This window comes from Balaenoptera ricei, chromosome 3 (assembly GCF_028023285.1).
Source record: "Balaenoptera ricei isolate mBalRic1 chromosome 3, mBalRic1.hap2, whole genome shotgun sequence".
Taxonomy (NCBI): Eukaryota; Metazoa; Chordata; class Mammalia; order Artiodactyla; family Balaenopteridae; genus Balaenoptera; species Balaenoptera ricei.
The window spans coordinates 39,675,890-39,693,015 of NC_082641.1; the positions used below are offsets into that span (position 1 = coordinate 39,675,890).

General features: G+C 46.7%; 1 protein-coding gene across 1 annotated transcript; it reads left to right on the forward strand.

Annotated features, from left to right (window-relative positions):
• Positions 1 to 4,888: 4,888 nt before the first annotated feature.
• Positions 4,889 to 14,591, forward strand: ISL1 (ISL LIM homeobox 1). Its single transcript, XM_059919277.1, has 6 exons — positions 4,889 to 4,916; positions 5,750 to 5,939; positions 8,673 to 8,932; positions 10,763 to 11,049; positions 12,269 to 12,436; positions 14,475 to 14,591. The coding sequence occupies exons 1-6, from the start codon at positions 4,889 to 4,891 to the stop codon at positions 14,589 to 14,591; spliced, it is 1,050 nt and encodes a 349-aa protein (XP_059775260.1).
• Positions 14,592 to 17,126: the final 2,535 nt, after the last annotated feature.

The following is a 17,126-nucleotide window of genomic DNA, read 5'->3' on the forward strand; positions in this document are numbered from 1 at the left end:
CTGCCCAGGACCTGGGAAGATAAGCTTTTTCGCCCCTCAGGACTCCAATTACCCCCGCGAGAATCCGATGCATTTAATGAAGGCTTTGCCAGAGGTAGGGTTCAGTGCGTCCTTGGGTCAGAACCTCTTAGCCCATTGCACTCACTGACTCCAACCTGGGGTCCACGCAGACCTCTGGTCCAGTTAAAAATTGCCTGTTCCTAGTCACATGGGGTTTCAAAAAGAAAAAAAAAAAAAAAAACTTTAAAAAGGAAGAAAAGGGTTTCACCTGACATGGCCAGCGCTTTTGTGAAATCATAAATGTTTCTAAAAGCACAATTTTAAAGGGAGGGTGCAAATTTCTGTCCTCGCTTGGTCGAAGTCCTACCAGCAGTGAGATGCGGAACCTCGCATTCTCAAGACTGATCTGAGGTTTGCGGCTTCGCCGCTTCCGGGAGCGTGGAATTCTATCTTGACTGGGAACCGAGCAGCAGACCGCACATGAACGCTGCCTCCCTGGCTGCCGTCCGCCAGTAGAGAATAGCAGAACCGCTGGTGACAGACACAGCGGTTACCTGAATTCAGGCTAAGAAGCTCTGCATGCAGAAGAAAATTCTTGCTAATTCACCCAGATTGTTTTAACTGGTTAATAAAGCAATTGACACTCAACAAAACTACAATCACAGCAGGAGTCCTTGGCAATAAAATAAGAATGACAACTAAAGGTTTGTTGTTGTTAACAACTGCCTTTATTATTATCGTTGCTTAGAATTATTGAAAAAAAAAAGTAAAGGGAGAGAAAAAAAGACAATCATTTCATACCCAGTGGTACATAAAGAATATCCCTTCCATTTTTTTCTGAAATTAGAGTGCAGATTCTCTTGATTCATCCTCATGAAGCCACCACCAGCAACTGGAAGAGAGGCAAATTAGTTCTAAACATCCACACCCGGTTCTGGGTGGAATATAAATGGTTAATCGTGACTCCCTTTATACGGCTGTAATTTTATCTGACCCTTGGACGTGATTTAAGATATTGATGGTTTGTATAGCCTTATTCTTATTCCTATCTTACGTAGGATAAGTAAAAACAAAAAGTGTGAATGGGATAAATATACATATATTCCATACCTATCTTCTGAGGTGAATAAAATATGTCCATGTTTCATTTTGACCCCCAAGTTAGGTATTTGTGGATATCAGAAAATATAAATCCATCAGTTATATATATATATTTATATCTGAACACCTTACTCGTGGAGATCGGCATTCCAATCCTTATTCTCAAGCCTGATCCTGATGTGGGCTAAACTGAGCATCACCTCCCTGGGAATAAGTTCCCAAACAAATCCATAGTTCAGGAAAAGCTGATTAAAGCTGCCTCTCCTTCCCAATCTTGGTTAGTTGGGGAGGAAAAATTTTCTCCCCTTACCGTACATAATTTCCCAAAGAACCTACTTAAAATCCACTTATATCTGCCAGAAGTTGTTGGGAAATAAATAAATCCTAAATATGTAATGCTACTTGTCAATTGCAATTAAAGCCTATTCAGATATTTGAAACATAGCTTGGGAACATGATATTTGTTTAGGAATCTGTATTTGGCATTGTTTGATGTGGAGTGTTTAAATTTTAATCAAAGCAGAGAAAGAAAGCAACAACACACAAAGCGCAGCTGTAAGAGTCCACCAGGCATTTTAGGTGGAAAAGCTGCATTCTGGAAGGTGTGTACAAGCCCATGTGGGTGGATGCCACAGACTCAAGTGGAACTTACTAAATCTTAGCATCCCTTTTATATTCAAAGACACTAAAATATATTTGGGATGGCCAGGAGGTAATGGGAACTATACTTAATAAGAACTCATATTCTTCTTTTTTCTCTCACCAGTAAAGGAGCTGACAACGGGATTCACACAACTGCTGTTTTTAAGGATAGATTTTTTGACCTAACAGAATATACAAAGGTCAAAATTGAATCCATTTTTGACAAGAGGGTCTAATCCCCCCTTTGAACACAAGAGGTCGCTCCTGTGATCAAATACGGGGAGGGGGAAATATTGCTAATCACAGTTTGATGTATTCTATAAAAACATTACAAATTTTTTTTACAGATATATTTGATGCGTTAAATGTGTGTATAGAAATCATTTAAACAAACGGGAATAATCTGTGATCGCACTTGAACTTCAAGGTGAAGTGAAACAATAATGCCTGCTATCCTAACTGATTTTAATGCAAAATGTATTAGCAACAGACACACAGAACTCCAGAGTACATCCATCATGGAACAACATAATTGGGTTCCCTCAAACTTCTCCCTTTGACAGAAGGTATCTTCTGCATGATCTTTACCTCTAACAGCTTAGAAACTTCTAAAGAAAATACTTGTTTACAGTAACAGTGTGGGCTGAAGAAAGGAAAACATCTTGTCTTCACCATTATGATAAAATTGCCTATTACTAACGGTTTACCTCCAAGCCACATGCCAGTTTTTCTATTTGGACTTGCTATCATCAGCAGCAATAATTCTTTAGAATAGCTTATGAATTTAGGGAGTTAAAATACCACACTGTGTGCGTGGCTGGTTTGAAGGAGGACGGATAGTGAGGGTGCTTTCTGGATCTCAAATATAAGTCATCAGGCTTCTGGCAGCTTCCGTTGTTTAATTCCATGTTATAAAGGTGGCATGATGGAATATGATTGGTTAAAATTCTCTATTTACTTCCTGGAGATATAGTACCTCTTTTAAAAGAAAAACTAGAGTCAGCTTGGTTATCTGTACAGGAAACATACCCGTATGCTGGGAAGATTTGCTTCGTGTTGTCATTACCAGCATCAGTTTTACAAAAGCAGCCTAACAAAAGGCTCCACGCATATAATACCAGCGAGACTAGAAACTATGACCAAAAAACACCCCGCCCCCCCAATCTGGTAAATGTATCAACCTACCTCTAACTTTCGATTTCACACACGCACTCTGATATAACTTATTGATACAATAAAAACAGAAGGGATGAGATCCAGTTAGAAATTTTCCTTGAGAGAAAACAAAACAAAACAAATGCATGTTCTTGGCAAAGCCCCAGCCATATCAGGAGGAAATTCAGCATCTTAGTTTCTCTCTGCGCTCTGGAGAAGCATATCCCTGTAAACCGAGCCACTGAGACCGGCCAAGGGCTCATGGCTGTTATCAAGGGCTAGATCTGGCGAATGATACAAAGAAAGGAGTTTCCTAACACACCAGGTTTTCTCAAGGCAACAAGACACCGAAATTAAACCTACTACTGCGTGCGTTTGCGGGCCTTTTTAGATAAAATTGGCAGTCACATTAGATAAGGAATAGCTATTTAGGAGCTTTTGGAGGAGTGCGGTGGGGGGAGTCTTCGTGGCCTTCCTGTGACTGTTTTGGGGAGATGGTTAAGATATGACGGGAACATGTAAGAAATTATTGAAAAGAGTTATTTACCGGCGAGTTGCAGCCAACATTCTTCTCTCTCCAGGTTGTTTCCCGAGAGAAAATGATTAAACACACCCAGTGAAGTGAAATAGGTATTTCGCTCTTCTTCTGTTAGACCTCTCCCTAACTCACGCCCTTAGACTGACGCATTTTTAAAATCTCTAGAGAGACGTGGAGACTTGTCCTTACAATTATCAAACACCACCAGCTAACTGCACACGTTTGCTTAAAAACAAAGGGCAGGAAACCAGCAGAGAGAGGAACTGGACAGGCTATAATCGCTTTGCAAACTTTAAACTACTGGCCGATCACTTTGCACTTAGGCTTCGGGTTAGTGCACTTCCTAATTCTAAACTGCAAAGCAGACCTCGCGGGTCGGAAGGAGAGAGTAGTCCGCGGAGTCAGCTTGGTTTTACCTGTGCGCTTCCAACCTGATTTTCCGCTTAGGCAAGAAGCGCCCCTTTCCCCCCGCCCCACGTTTCTGGAGATCTGAGGTCAGGGGTAACGGGGTAGTGGGGTAGCAGCAGCGAACAATTCCTCTGGATCTATTCATCCCAGGACCGGTTCGTCTTCCCCTAGGCAGCTCCCAGCGCGCTATGCGCAGCCGGTTCGGGAACTCACCCGCCCCGGCAGCAAAGCCCGGCCAGGCCCGGAGCTGTGCGCCAAAGCGCGAAACCAAACGAGGCAAACGGCCTGTTCCAAGTCGCCCCTCTTCCTAAAACCCGGGAAGGACCTCGTCATCAGGAAGACCTACCCACCAGCCACTCGCCACCGGCGGCGGAAAAGTGAGCCCAGCGCGCAACACGGCCAGCCGGACTGCGGGGACCCCAGGAGCGCAGGGCAGAGGAGCAGCGCGACAGGAGGCGAGGGCGCTGGCGACACGGCAGAGAAGGAGCAAGGGAGGGGGCAGGAGAAGGAGGAGGAGAAGGAAGCCAAAAGCCAGAGCGGCCGGGCCGCCCGAGCATCGGGGGAGAGCGGCCTGAACCCCGAGCAACTCGCCTCGGGAGCCCTAATCCTCTCCGGCGGGCTCGCTGAGCGATCAGTGGCGCACGGCACCAGCGAGGCTGAAATATGATAATCAGAACAGCTGCGCCGCGCGCCCCGCAGCCAATGGGCGAGGCGCTCGCCTGACGTCCCCGCGCGCTGCGTCAGACCAATGGCGAAGGAGCTGAGTTGGAGCAGAGAAGTTTGAGTAAGAGATAAGGAAGAGAGGTGCCCGATCCGCGCCGAGTCCGCCGCCGCCGCAGCGCCTCCGCTCCGCCAGCTCCGCCGGCTTAAATTGGACTCCCCGATCCGCGAGGGCGCGGCGCAGCCGGGCAGCGCCTCTCTCAGCCTTGGCAACCCTAGGGGCCACTGTTTCCCACTTAGCCACAGCTCCAGCATCCTCTCTGTGGGCTGTTCACCAACTGTACAACCACCATTTCACTGTGGACATTACTCCCTGTTACAGATATGGGAGACATGGGAGATCCACCAAAAAGTAAGAGGCGATTTTACCTTGTGGGGCTCGGTGTGCTGTTCTTGTGCGGGGGTCTCTCTCAGGCAAGGGTGCCAAGGGCTCTTCGGAGTTTGAGTCATTGCTTGGAGAGAGAGAGAGAGAGAGAGAGAAGGTGGCTTTTTCTTGTTGCCGCCACGCCTGCATGCTTGCTGTCGGTTCTGATCTTCGGGAAACTGATCGTACCTTGTGTTTGAATTCTCCTGCGTGCCCTCCAAAACCCTAGCCTTCTGGTGCTAAGCGGTGGTTTCCTCCTCGGGAATCCTGAGCTCTCCGAGAAGGTTATTCTGTTGCAAAGGTCTGCCTGCAAGTACAATACCCGGAGATGTGAATTAGCATTAGACTTGCAAAAGAGAACGAGTGACAACTGTATTGATGTCTGCTCTTGCTAACAATTTCCAGTCCTATGTGCTATTTAAGAGCGTGCTTCATGGAAAATATAGACATCCCTGCGTTCACTTAACGCTTCTAGTCAAAACCTTTTCTTTGACTTGACTTATCCATAATCTTTCCCAATGATTATGGCAAAGAGGGAGGAGGGAGGAAAAAGAAATACAAAATGAACGGGTTTGATTGCGTGCTAGGCTTACAAATGTAGACTATTCAAATCTACATTTTACATATATTCCACCTCCTTTCAAAAATGAGTCAGGGTTTTGATGGCACACTCCAATTACCATCCCAAAGTGCAATACTCTTAAAAAAAAAAAAAAAAAAAAAGCTCCCAGAGTACGCCCTATAAGAGAACGACACTAAAAGTGTGTTTATCTCTGTAGGAAGTAAACGGTTAGTCAATCATGTATTTATTTTCATTTCAGAAAAACGTCTGATTTCCCTATGTGTTGGTTGCGGCAATCAAATTCACGATCAGTATATTCTGAGGGTTTCTCCGGATTTGGAATGGCATGCGGCATGTTTGAAATGTGCGGAGTGTAATCAGTATTTGGACGAGAGCTGTACGTGCTTTGTTAGAGATGGGAAAACCTACTGTAAAAGAGATTATATCAGGTACGCCATTTATACTGCTTCCTTAATTTTGTGAGATTTCCCTCTCTCTCCCCATTCGTTATTATTTTGTGTGGCTTTGTCCTTTGGTGAAGTTTGCCTTAATGGATTCCAGCGTGCAAAAGTTACCCTTGTAAGTGTAATATGTAAATTAACCTATGCTGTTCATTTTACTTTTTAGAGGGAAAAAAACCCCCGCGAAACTCGATAGTAGTTCCCATAAATTATGTGGCATTGAAGCTTGTATAATTGCTCTTGGAATTTGTGATGCTCAAATTATTTTCCTCTGTTACCCTCCCCCTTCCAAAACAAACAAAAAATTCAAGATGGAAAAGTTGGGGTTTCTAAGCTTAAAAAAAAAAGGTTGGTTAGTGTTTATTGTATCATGCAATGTTTTTTCTTTTTTTATTTATTTTAATTAAGTATTTTATTAGTAACTTCCAGATTCTTCCGAGATGTCAATGCAATAGGTGAAATAGTTTGACCTAAGCATATTTAGAGATGTACTTTGAAAGAGCAAATAGAGATATTGCCCTTTTACTTTTAGGGTAAGGACTCCTGCCTGGAAAATTTAAAAACCAACACAAATATTCTCTGTAAAAAAGACCGGAAATTTAATCTTTTTAAATATTAACCCTTTGGTGACATCTGACTGTCTTCTTTCTTATCTTATCTGAGCTGATGAATTAGACAGAGCAGATCAAATTGCCCATCATCTGTCTAGGAACAATTGGTATATTTAGATAATTGAACAGCTTCCTTTCTCACATTAAAATCTGGTAACTGATAAAATGAGCGAATTGCCCTTACTGTCAAGAATAAAACCACATAAGGAACTTTCTGAATTTTTTTCTTTCAATTTATTCTGCGTCTAAACTTCATGCTTTGCCAATCTCAAATTTTCTGACTTGTGTATACATATGTCAGAAACTTCATTTTCTGCCTTAGGAAGGAAGTAGAATTTCCAAAGAAAATATTATTGTTTTAAGAACAAAACAAAAGAGATAACACCTTCATTATTATGTCGAATAATATCAAAATATTATATTTAAAAATAAGTTCTCCAGTGGCTGTTAACAAGTAATTAGCTCTGTAAGTCATAGAGTTTATCGAGCTTAGAACTTACCTTAAAGTTTAGCTGTGATTTAAGTATGCAGTTACAATATTTTCCTGCTCACTTAGTGTGCAGTGTTTTTTCTTATTTTAAAACCATGAAGTGGAGACTGTAATTTTAATAAAGCTGAACAGTGCAGAAAAAAAAAGTTTATTAATACTTTGATGGTGGGGGAGGAGAACAGGAGGAAAGAGGGGAAGTGGGGAGCTAGAGGAAGGGGGAGGGATTTTCCAAATTGTTTGGTCACAGGCAAGGTAAAGTCCTCATCCTATGAAGTGGAAGATCTCACATAGAGTAGGCGGAGGGAGGGAAAACTTTTCAATCTACCTTCTAACCTCTGACAAATGAGCCATTTTCAATTGTTTACTTGATTGGTTTGTGACCTGGAGATTCTGGAGAAGGAGAGCTCACTTCTCAACCCCAGCAGTAGCTTTACTCCTGTGGAGATAGTGTTTTGCTCAATTGTATTCAGACCTGCTTGTGCCTAATTCTGGCTAAACGTTAGTGGAAGGAACCAATCTCATTTACATTTTCTTCTCCACTCTTTCAACTGTGTGTGTGTGTGCGCGTGCAAGTGTGTGTGTCCCTTTGAAATCCTGTAGTTGTAAAAGCAGAACAGAGAGACCGTTTAGATTTCCGAATGCCTTTCCCCCCTTGGGGGAGCGAGGCTCCCCCTCTTACCCCCCCCCCCTTTGTGTAGGTCTTTTCCTCTCCTCCATTCCCTCTGTTTGTAGGAACGCTCCTGCTTTGGTTATTAGTGATAACGCGGAGAGGGGGCCAGGGCAGAGCCTCTAGATGAAACCTACAAGGATTGTCTCTTGGTAAAGAAAGATCATCAGTGAGGAAGACCTTAGGAGTGGGTCTTTTCATTTTTCTGTCCGGTCAAGGTTCTCAAACAAACTGAAATAAAGGTAGATGCTTCAGCAACTTGAAAAAGATGGAGGGAATCAAAGCAGATTTTTAAAATAATAGTAAAAGGAGGAAGGGAGAGGAAACTTTCTGTTAACATTGCTGCCTGAGGAAAAGATCTTTAGCTGGGGAAAAGTGCAGTGGGCTTGTGCAGAAAGGGCTCTGGAAACCCTCAGAGGTTTCATTTTGTTCTTCTGCCTGTGCATTTGTGTGTCTTCAAACCGAGTGGGGTGACAATCTCATTCCATAACCTCATTTTCTTTTGAAAGGAGGATTTGGGTTGCAGTTTTAGAGACGTTTCTAGCAGCAGAAATTGGGGGATAGGGAGGCGAAAATTTGGGGCCAGTGACTCCCGGAGTCCCCCTGGACCCCTTCCTGCCAAGAGCGGCAAGGGCCACCCTGGACTGGTCGCAGAGCAGCGGCCCAGGCTTCCAACACGTCAAACATTTTTCGTTAGTTTGGACTGGGCGTTTTCAACTAAGAGGTACGGATCGAGACACAGAAGCTCATAGGAAAGGGAAATGGAGCGGGAAGCGAGAGAAATCTAATCATTTCCACCCTCCCATTCCCAGATTGTCTGCGAATGCTGATTTCAGTGTCTCCGGGCGTTGTGGCCGAGGTTGCCAGCGACCTTGGGTCGGGGGCAGCGCCCGCCTGAAGTGACCCCCCTCTCTCTGTGCTTCCCTCCCGCCCCGGGCCCGGCTCCCGCGCAGGTTGTACGGGATCAAATGCGCCAAGTGCAGCATCGGCTTCAGCAAGAACGACTTCGTGATGCGCGCCCGCTCCAAGGTGTACCACATCGAGTGTTTCCGCTGCGTGGCCTGCAGCCGCCAGCTCATCCCCGGGGACGAGTTCGCGCTGCGGGAGGACGGGCTCTTCTGCCGCGCGGATCACGACGTGGTGGAGAGGGCCAGCCTGGGCGCCGGCGACCCGCTCAGCCCCCTGCACCCGGCGCGGCCGCTGCAAATGGCAGGTACTCCTGGGCGCGGAGGGAGGCCCTCCTCGGGGAGGCAGGCGCCAGGCGAGGCCAGCGCCTCCCCTGCCAGCGCGCCAGCGGCCGCAGCAACCCTGGGACCCTTGCGGCGGTTGCTGCGGTCGGAAACGGAGGGTTCTGGGTGCGGTTTGCACCGCGCTTCACTCTTTCGCAGCAAGGTTCAATGCCCTCACTGTCTCCCTTGACTCCCCCCAGCACAGCTACACGTCTGTGTGTCTAGATGTGGGTGCCCGTGAATGTACACCGCTTGGGCACACGTGTATGCACACGCCCAAACAGTACTTCCAGTTCCCCTTGGCCTCCAAAACGCGGCTTAACTGAAAACGGGCTTCAGCTCCCCGCCAGGTATTCTGCCCGCCGCTGCCTAATTAAAGGGGTGGAGCTCTGGGCCCCTGGAGCTTCCTCCTTTAACCCAATGAAGGAAGCTTAGGTGGCCTCAAGTTATTCAGCCTCTCAATTCCTTTTCCCTTGCAAACTGCCCCCCACTCCAAAATATTTTAAAATTTTATTTGTATCCCTTTGTGAGAGAGTGGGCCTGAAAAGATACAGTTTTAATAATTGCAAGCCTTTGCACAGAGCCGTAATTTAAAACTGTCAACAAGCTTATCTGCAGTAATTGCCTTTTAAAAGGGAGCCTCCCTCTTTAAACCGTTCATTCTACTTGATTTGGTGAGAATTTCATCTTCGGGCCTGTTGCTGTGACACGAAATTGACCCCATAGGTGTTGACCTGACCCCCGGGGGTCCTGGAAAGTGCAGGATTTGTAACAAACAGATCTTGAGGGCCTTTGCCCCAGGAAGGAGAGTAGAAATAGAGCAAGGATGGCCAGGAGGTGGGCCACAGGTAAGAAGGCAGACAATGTTTCCAAACCTGCTTTTCGGTCTTGATAAATCTGCCCTGTGCATTTTTAAAGTGTCAATTCGCCCTGAGTTCTGGCTGTGAGAAAACTACAACTCTTCCTCCTCTGCTCTCTGGCAGCTCTAAGAATCCCGTCCTGGGGGATTTGTGACTTAGCTTGCAGGGGGGCAAAGCCAGAGGTGGCAACTTCTGTTAGGTGCAACCTGTGCTCTGCTGTGGGAAGCACAGAAGAGGCCGAAGTATTGGGAGGGAGTCAGGAGCCAGAACACTCCCCAGCTGTCTTTTCTCTAGAGGCCGGGCAGCTCTAAAGAGTTTCGGTTTTCCTTTTCTTGGGATCAGATCACATCAGGAACGTCCAGGTAGATTTAGTAGATCCAGGTAGACTAAGAAAGATCAAAGGCTGGAGAGATGGCCGAAATCCCGAATTTCTTTATCCCCTTGATACAACTGTACCCTGGGGACTGAAGTTCAAGCTCTCTGTCAGAATTCTCCTCAGCCTTTGCGCTGCCGACATCCCGCTGGGGTAGTGTCTCTGGCTGTCACTGGGGTGTTCTGCGTTTCCTTCCCTAGTACCGCCTGTGAGTTGGGGGTGGGGGGGGGGTGGACTCGGTGTAACCTGGGCCCAGTCCGGGTACTAGAAAAGGCGAGGAGGGAGGAGAAAAAGGCAGAACGATGCCGCCCCTGCTGTGAGCAGGGGGACAGGCCCTGAGACGTGCGCCCCTTTGCTGACTCCCTGTTGACACGAGCAGGGGCGGAGGCTGCTTTCCGGGCCCGGATTACTGAGCACTGACCTCTGAGATTAGAGAGCGAGATTTTATTCTCCCTTTCGCGCCCCTTACCCCCACCTCTGCCGCCCCTGCTTTGTCTGTCGAGGCTGCAGAGAGCCGCCCATTGTCCGGGAGCGGCGCGGGCGGGCAGCCCGGCCCGCTCACGGCACCCCTTGCCCCGCAGCCGAGCCCATCTCCGCCCGGCAGCCGGCCCTGCGGCCCCACGTCCACAAGCAGCCAGAGAAGACCACCCGCGTGCGGACTGTGCTGAACGAGAAGCAGCTGCACACCTTGCGGACCTGCTACGCCGCCAACCCCCGGCCCGACGCGCTCATGAAGGAGCAACTGGTGGAGATGACCGGCCTCAGTCCCCGCGTGATCCGGGTCTGGTTTCAGAACAAGCGGTGCAAGGACAAGAAGCGGAGCATCATGATGAAGCAGCTCCAGCAGCAGCAGCCCAATGACAAAACTGTGAGTGGCCCTGGGGCCCGGGCAGGGGACGAGAGGGGGAAGCCGAGGAGGCGTGCGTGCCGGCTGCCCAGGTGGGCCGGCGCCGTTTCCCTCCGGCTCCGGAGCAGGACCCGGCACTGGCGGCCCCTCCCCCTCCCCCCTGCCCCGGGGAGAGGCCCCCCCACCGGTGCCCGGCCCAGTGGCCACACCGCGGCCCGCGCTGCTCCGGGAGGCCCCAGCCCCCGGGGGTGGGCTCGTGCCCTTCAGCCTCGCCCCATCCCGGATCCGGAAGGGCCGTCGCCCCCTCCGTGGGCAGTGAGGCCTGGCGCTGGTTTTGCCAAAGTTCCGGTCATCAGTTCCTCAGGCAGCCCAGAGGAGGAAGGGACCACTCCTTGGCTTCCTTTTTAATCCAGGGTCACCCCGGCGTCCCCGGTGCGCAGCCTGCAGCAGAGCCCCCAGGCGGGCGAAGTGCCCCAAGGTGACCCGTGAAAACAGGGCACCCTCTGCTCCAGGTCAAGCCCAGGTCTCCAGAGATGTCAGGCCCCTGGCACTATTACCCACTACCATCCCTGGCCCAGAGCGGCACCCAACTGGCAGGCCTCCTGGTTAAGTTAAACTAAAGAGTTTCTTTCTTGCCCCCCGACAACCTGCTTTTTACTGCTTAGGGCTTATTTTTAAATGCCATAAAACCTGCTGTCATTAAATTTGGCAGACTCGCCAAGCCTGGGCCAGGGCACTTTCTAAGTTGGTTAGTGCATAATAGCACAATAGCGGCCAGACCCAAATGCTTGGGAGTCGGGGTTGGCTCCCGGAGAATTGCCTGCAGAAAATCTACCCCCAAATCTGACTAACAAACTGCCCAGAAAACCACCATGTCTAGAGGCTGAAGGGAGGCCTATCCTGCCTCAGCTTTCCACTGAGATGCTATGGCCTGGAAAGGCAGGCGGGCGGAATTGGGATGAACAGTGGATTTAAGGGGAAAGAAGAAAGTCGAGACAGAATTTCGCTTAATAAGGTCCAAGCCGACCTAATAGTCCAGCCCACAGAAACAGAAGAACAAAACGTAATAACACAAAACTGAACCCTGGCTAATATCCATACGCGTAGCAGATTAACTGAGTCAATAAAGGCCACTATATAGATAAGATAATGCCAGGGTATATTTGCTTAGCCTGCACAGACAATGGAGGGAGGGAGTTTGCTCATTAACATGTTGGGTTTGGGGGGGACCTATTCACAGAATATCCAGGGGATGACAGGAACTCCCATGGTGGCCGCCAGTCCAGAGAGACACGATGGTGGCTTACAGGCAAACCCAGTGGAGGTGCAAAGTTACCAGCCGCCTTGGAAAGTACTGAGTGACTTCGCCTTGCAGAGTGACATAGATCAGCCGGCTTTTCAGCAACTGGTAAGTGTCAGCTCCCAGAGTGGGGAGGCTGAATCTCCAAAGAAAGGAGATTCTGGTTAAACTGTCACACAAGGGAAGATTCTGGGGGGGTTAGCGAGGAGGGTGCTGCCTGTCCCCAGGGTTGGGGAGAGACGAAGGGGGTGTGTTGGAGAGAGGAGGCAAGCACGCAAGGAAAACAAACCTCTTGTGAGTCTTTTCTGTGAGAGTTCATAGTTTGACCATATAGGTTGAATTTTCTATCAATCAGGCCTGTTCTGAGGGATTAACTTCAAGGTGCCTAACTAAATAGACACGCGTGGGAAGGTATCCTGGGTTGCAGAATCATACATCTTCGACTTGTAGCGTCAGAAGGGACATTAGAGATCACCTTGGCATTTTGATCAGTAGCCAGTAAATTTACTCCCTTCTCAGCTCCTAGAGCATGGTATAGTTAAGGACCTAAATCAAGGTGATTGTAATAATAATCAATGTTGTAATACATAATCAATGTTATTATCGATGGTCAGCAGGCACCTATCGTGCACTATTCAAATATATCAATAAAGAGTTCAGTTATTCAAAGATATGATTGATACTTTTTGTGACTATATCTCTTTCTGGGACTATATCTTAATCTAAAATGTAGGACTGCTTAAACATTTTTTTAGTGTATAAGTTCAAATATCATACACAGTCACATACTGTGGGGCATGTATAGCAAAAGGAACCTGAGTTCTACCAATCAGAGAGATAATAATGTGAAAACCGGTTTTAGTGTTAATATGTTCTACACATGCAGAGAAGAGAAAACTCAACTCACCTTTCACCTGGGTGAAGATAACTAAGATTATTAAGTATATATCTTTTGTGAGATGATATATGTACACATACAGTTTTTTTTCTTAAGTAGTAAACAGCCCTGTAGGATCTTGTTCTATAAAACAAGATCCATCCGAAAAACTTGTTCCTTTCTTTGAAAATAAAGCTTGAAGTGAGGTTAACTTTTTACCCTCACATTTACCTGGAGGGCATTTTCTTTCTTTGTGGCAACAGTTGGGTAATGGGCCACAGGCAGTGGTTAAAAGGGCTTGGCCCAGGTGTCTGTTTGCAAGTGGGCCAGTCTAGAGGAGGCAAATTTGAGAAGTCCCTTGGCCTCACAGTGGGAAAGTTCAATAAGATAGCAAGGAAGGCAGACCCTGGAATTAGGAAAAAGAACTCATTTTTACTGTCAGGCTAATCTTACCAGTTATTTGGATCATAGAAGGCGGGTAAGGGGAGGGTTCAGGCCAGCCAAGTGTTTGCACCTCCTGAAACTTTAGTGTCAGCTGAGAGCAGTGGAAGGGAAGCCGAGGATGGGGAGGTGTTGGGAGCAGAGTGGAGAAGAAGGTTTACAACAGCAACACAATACTTTCGGCTTAAGAGAAGGAGCCAGATATTTATAGTGTGGATAACATTATAATATATGGGTCTCCTCTCGGAAGGAAGAGCCTGATTGAAAGAGAGAAAGAGGCCAAAAGGCAGCAGGACCAACAACAAGGAAGAAAGGCCACGCTGTGGACCCTCTGAGGAGTTAATCATTGTTCTGTGGAGTCTCCTCTGAATCCCCCGTCACACGATCTGAGCGGCGTGTTATGGATTTTCCAACTCAAGAAGAGAGGCTTTGATGCCTAGAGACTGAGAACTCGCCTGCTCCCAGGGCAACACGTAGCCGGCAGGATAATTTTATTTCGAGCATGCATGGTAGAGTTGCGATGCCATTTTACAGTGGGAAACACATTTGTTCTTAAATAATTCAATGCAACATAATGTTGGGAATTCAGTTTCAGTTAAAACAGAGATCTCTTGGAAGATGGGAAAGCGAGAGGATTTCTTCCCAAGTTCTTTTCCTTGTAGGCTTTCTTTAAGTCTGTTAAAATTCAATTATATATGCGGATATCTCTATCTATATATCTGTCTCTGCACACAGACACACACACACACACACACAGAGGACAAGTTTATAATCCTTTTGTGAATACGATCACAGCCTCCTTTATTCATTTCTTAACCTTCTATGCAGGTCAATTTTTCAGAAGGAGGACCGGGCTCTAATTCCACTGGCAGTGAAGTAGCGTCGATGTCCTCTCAGCTCCCAGATACACCTAACAGCATGGTAGCCAGTCCCATTGAGGCATGAGGAACATTCATTCAGACGTATTTTTTTCCCTGTTGGAGAAAGTGGGAAATTATAATGTTGAACTCCGAAACAAAAGTATTTAACGACCCAGTCAATAAAAACTGAATCAAGAAATGAATGCTCCATGAAACGCACGAAGTCTGTTTTAATGACAAGGTGATATGGTAGCAACACTGTGAAGACAATCATGGGATTTTACTAGAATTAAAACAACAAACAAAACCCAAACCCAACATAATGCTATCCAATGACCTTAGGAGTACTGAGAAAAAAAAAAAAAGACGTTTTTAAAACGTAGAGGATTTATATTCAAGGATCTCAAAAAAAGCATTTTCGTTTCACTGCACATCTAGAGAAAAGCAGAAATAGAGATTTTCTAGTCCATCTTTTTCTGAATGGTGCTGTTTCTATATTGGTCATTGCCTTGCCACACAGGAGCTCCAGCAAATGAGCGGGAAGAGAAACTGGCCTCTTTGGCTGAAAGAGTCCTTTCAGGAAGGTGGAGCTGCGTTGGTTTGCAATGTTTTTAGTTGACTTTAACAAGGGGTTAATTGAAATCCTGGGTCTCTAGCATGTCCTGTAGCTGATTTCTTTTTTCCTTTTGCCCCTCCCCATCTTTTTTTTTTTTGAGATCCATCCTCTATCAAGAAGTCTGAAGCGACTTTAAAGGTTTTTGAATTCAGATTTAAAAACCAACTTATAAAGCATTGCAACAAGGTTACCTCTATTTTGCCACAAGCGTCTCGGGATTGTGTTTGACTTGTGTCTGTCCAAGAACTTTTCCCCCAAAGATGTGTATAGTTATTGGTTAAAATGACTGTTTTCGCTCTCTCTGGAAATAAAGAGGAAAAAAAGGAAACTTTTTTTTTTGTTTGCTCTTGCATTGCAAAAATTATAAAGTAATTTATTATTTATTGTCGGAAGACTTGCCACTTTTCATGTCATTTGACATTATTTTTTGTTTGCTGAAGTAAAAAAAAAGATAAAGGTTGTACCGTGGTCTTTGAATTATATGTCTAATTCTATGTGTTTTGTCTTTTTCCTTAAATATTATGTGAAATCAAAGCGCCATATGTAGAATTATATCTTCAGGACTATTTCACCAATAAATGTTTGGCATAGATAAATAAATAAACACAATGATCCAGGGTCCCTCTTTTATATGTTTACAAGTTAAGTCATTAAAATGTCTGAAATTAAGGACTGCATGTGAATCGGGGTAAACTGACATATAATAGGTATGATATTTTATTGCAGATAGTTAAGGTTGAAATTGCAAGTTTGCATTTCAATAGTTGGATCAAAACTGGTTGGAAGCCTTTAGCTCTCAGCTGTGATAATGTTACTGGTTTTTTGAAAATGAGATGCTTTCCTCTGTCCTGTTTCCCACCTTTCTTTCCTCCTGTCTCTTTTCTTGCCCTACCCTCCATCCCACCCCACCCCATCCCACCCAAAATAGGAAGAGGGTCCTGCTTAAAATGGATTTTGATCCTGAGTCACTATTTTTATCTTCTTAGAGTGCTTTATACCAAAGTCTTCTGCTTAGGGTCGTTGAAATGACCCATATTTCAAGTATAAGCTCTCGCTAAAAGAGAGGCTTTCTGCCTAGCCAGTGAAGTATGACCATTATTTACCAGTGGCGGCTGTCAGCCGTTTGAGAAATGCTGCTTTATTTGCGCAGGAAGACCAGACGGAGAGAGGGGAGTTTTCTCACCAGTTCCCAGACCAGTCAGTGGGTGTCTTTTCTTGCCTCTCCTGCCCCACCGTCTCCAACTTGTTTCCTACCCCCCTCCCCTTCTCTCTTTCTCCCTTAACTCCGACCCCCAAAACCTTACGAGGGTGATTGGTTAGGGCGGAGGGGGGCGGCGGGGACTAGATGGGGAACCGCCTTCTAGGGGCAGGGGTCCGGGTTGCGTGCGGTCGGAGTTTCGTGGACGTGCGCTCTTAACACCTTGCCCGCTGGCATTTAGCAGCGGCTCCTGGGCCAGAGCCAGAACCCAGGGAAGGAGAAATGGTCCTGTTCGAAATCAGGCTTCTCGGTTCGTTTGTGGGTGTAGAGTGAGGATTTGGGGCTCCATCCTGTCTCCTCTCCTCCCCTCCCCCCTCCCCCCATGATACTTTGGCTCTCTACAAACTGAATGCATTTGTACGCGCGAGTGTAATGCCTTTTTAAACATCTGACAACTCGTAATAAATACGAAAGCTAACGTACCCTAATGGTGTGTCTCGTGGCGTGCGCCCCTTAGGACCCCTGACGGCGAGCGGGGCAGAGGCCGGGCTGGAGCCCCGGGAGCCCCGCGTCTCCCCAGCTCTCCAGTCGCTTTCACCCTCTCCAAACCTGCCGCAAGTCGGGAAACGAGCCTCAATTAGGCTTTTGTTTGGCTTTGTCCTACATAAGGGGTTAATTACAGGCTCTAACGTGGTGGGGGCAGAGAGAAAACAAACTTTGCATTGAAAATGTTACAGTGCATTAGACATGCCCGTTGATTACTTTGATTGTTGTGTCTAATTCTTGACAGAGGGGTAATAATTTGG

What these genes read in the sequence shown, in the direction of transcription:
- ISL1 (XM_059919277.1), top strand. Translation starts at nt 4,889, where the DNA reads ATGGGAGACATGGGAGATCCACCAAAAA. An exon ending in CATGGGAGATCCACCAAAAA is followed by an intron (nt 4,917 to 5,749) that starts GTAAGAGGCGAT and finishes TTTTCATTTCAG; the next exon opens with AAAAACGTCTGATTTCCCTA. An exon ending in AGCAGCCCAATGACAAAACT is followed by an intron (nt 11,050 to 12,268) that starts GTGAGTGGCCCT and finishes ACCTATTCACAG; the next exon opens with AATATCCAGGGGATGACAGG.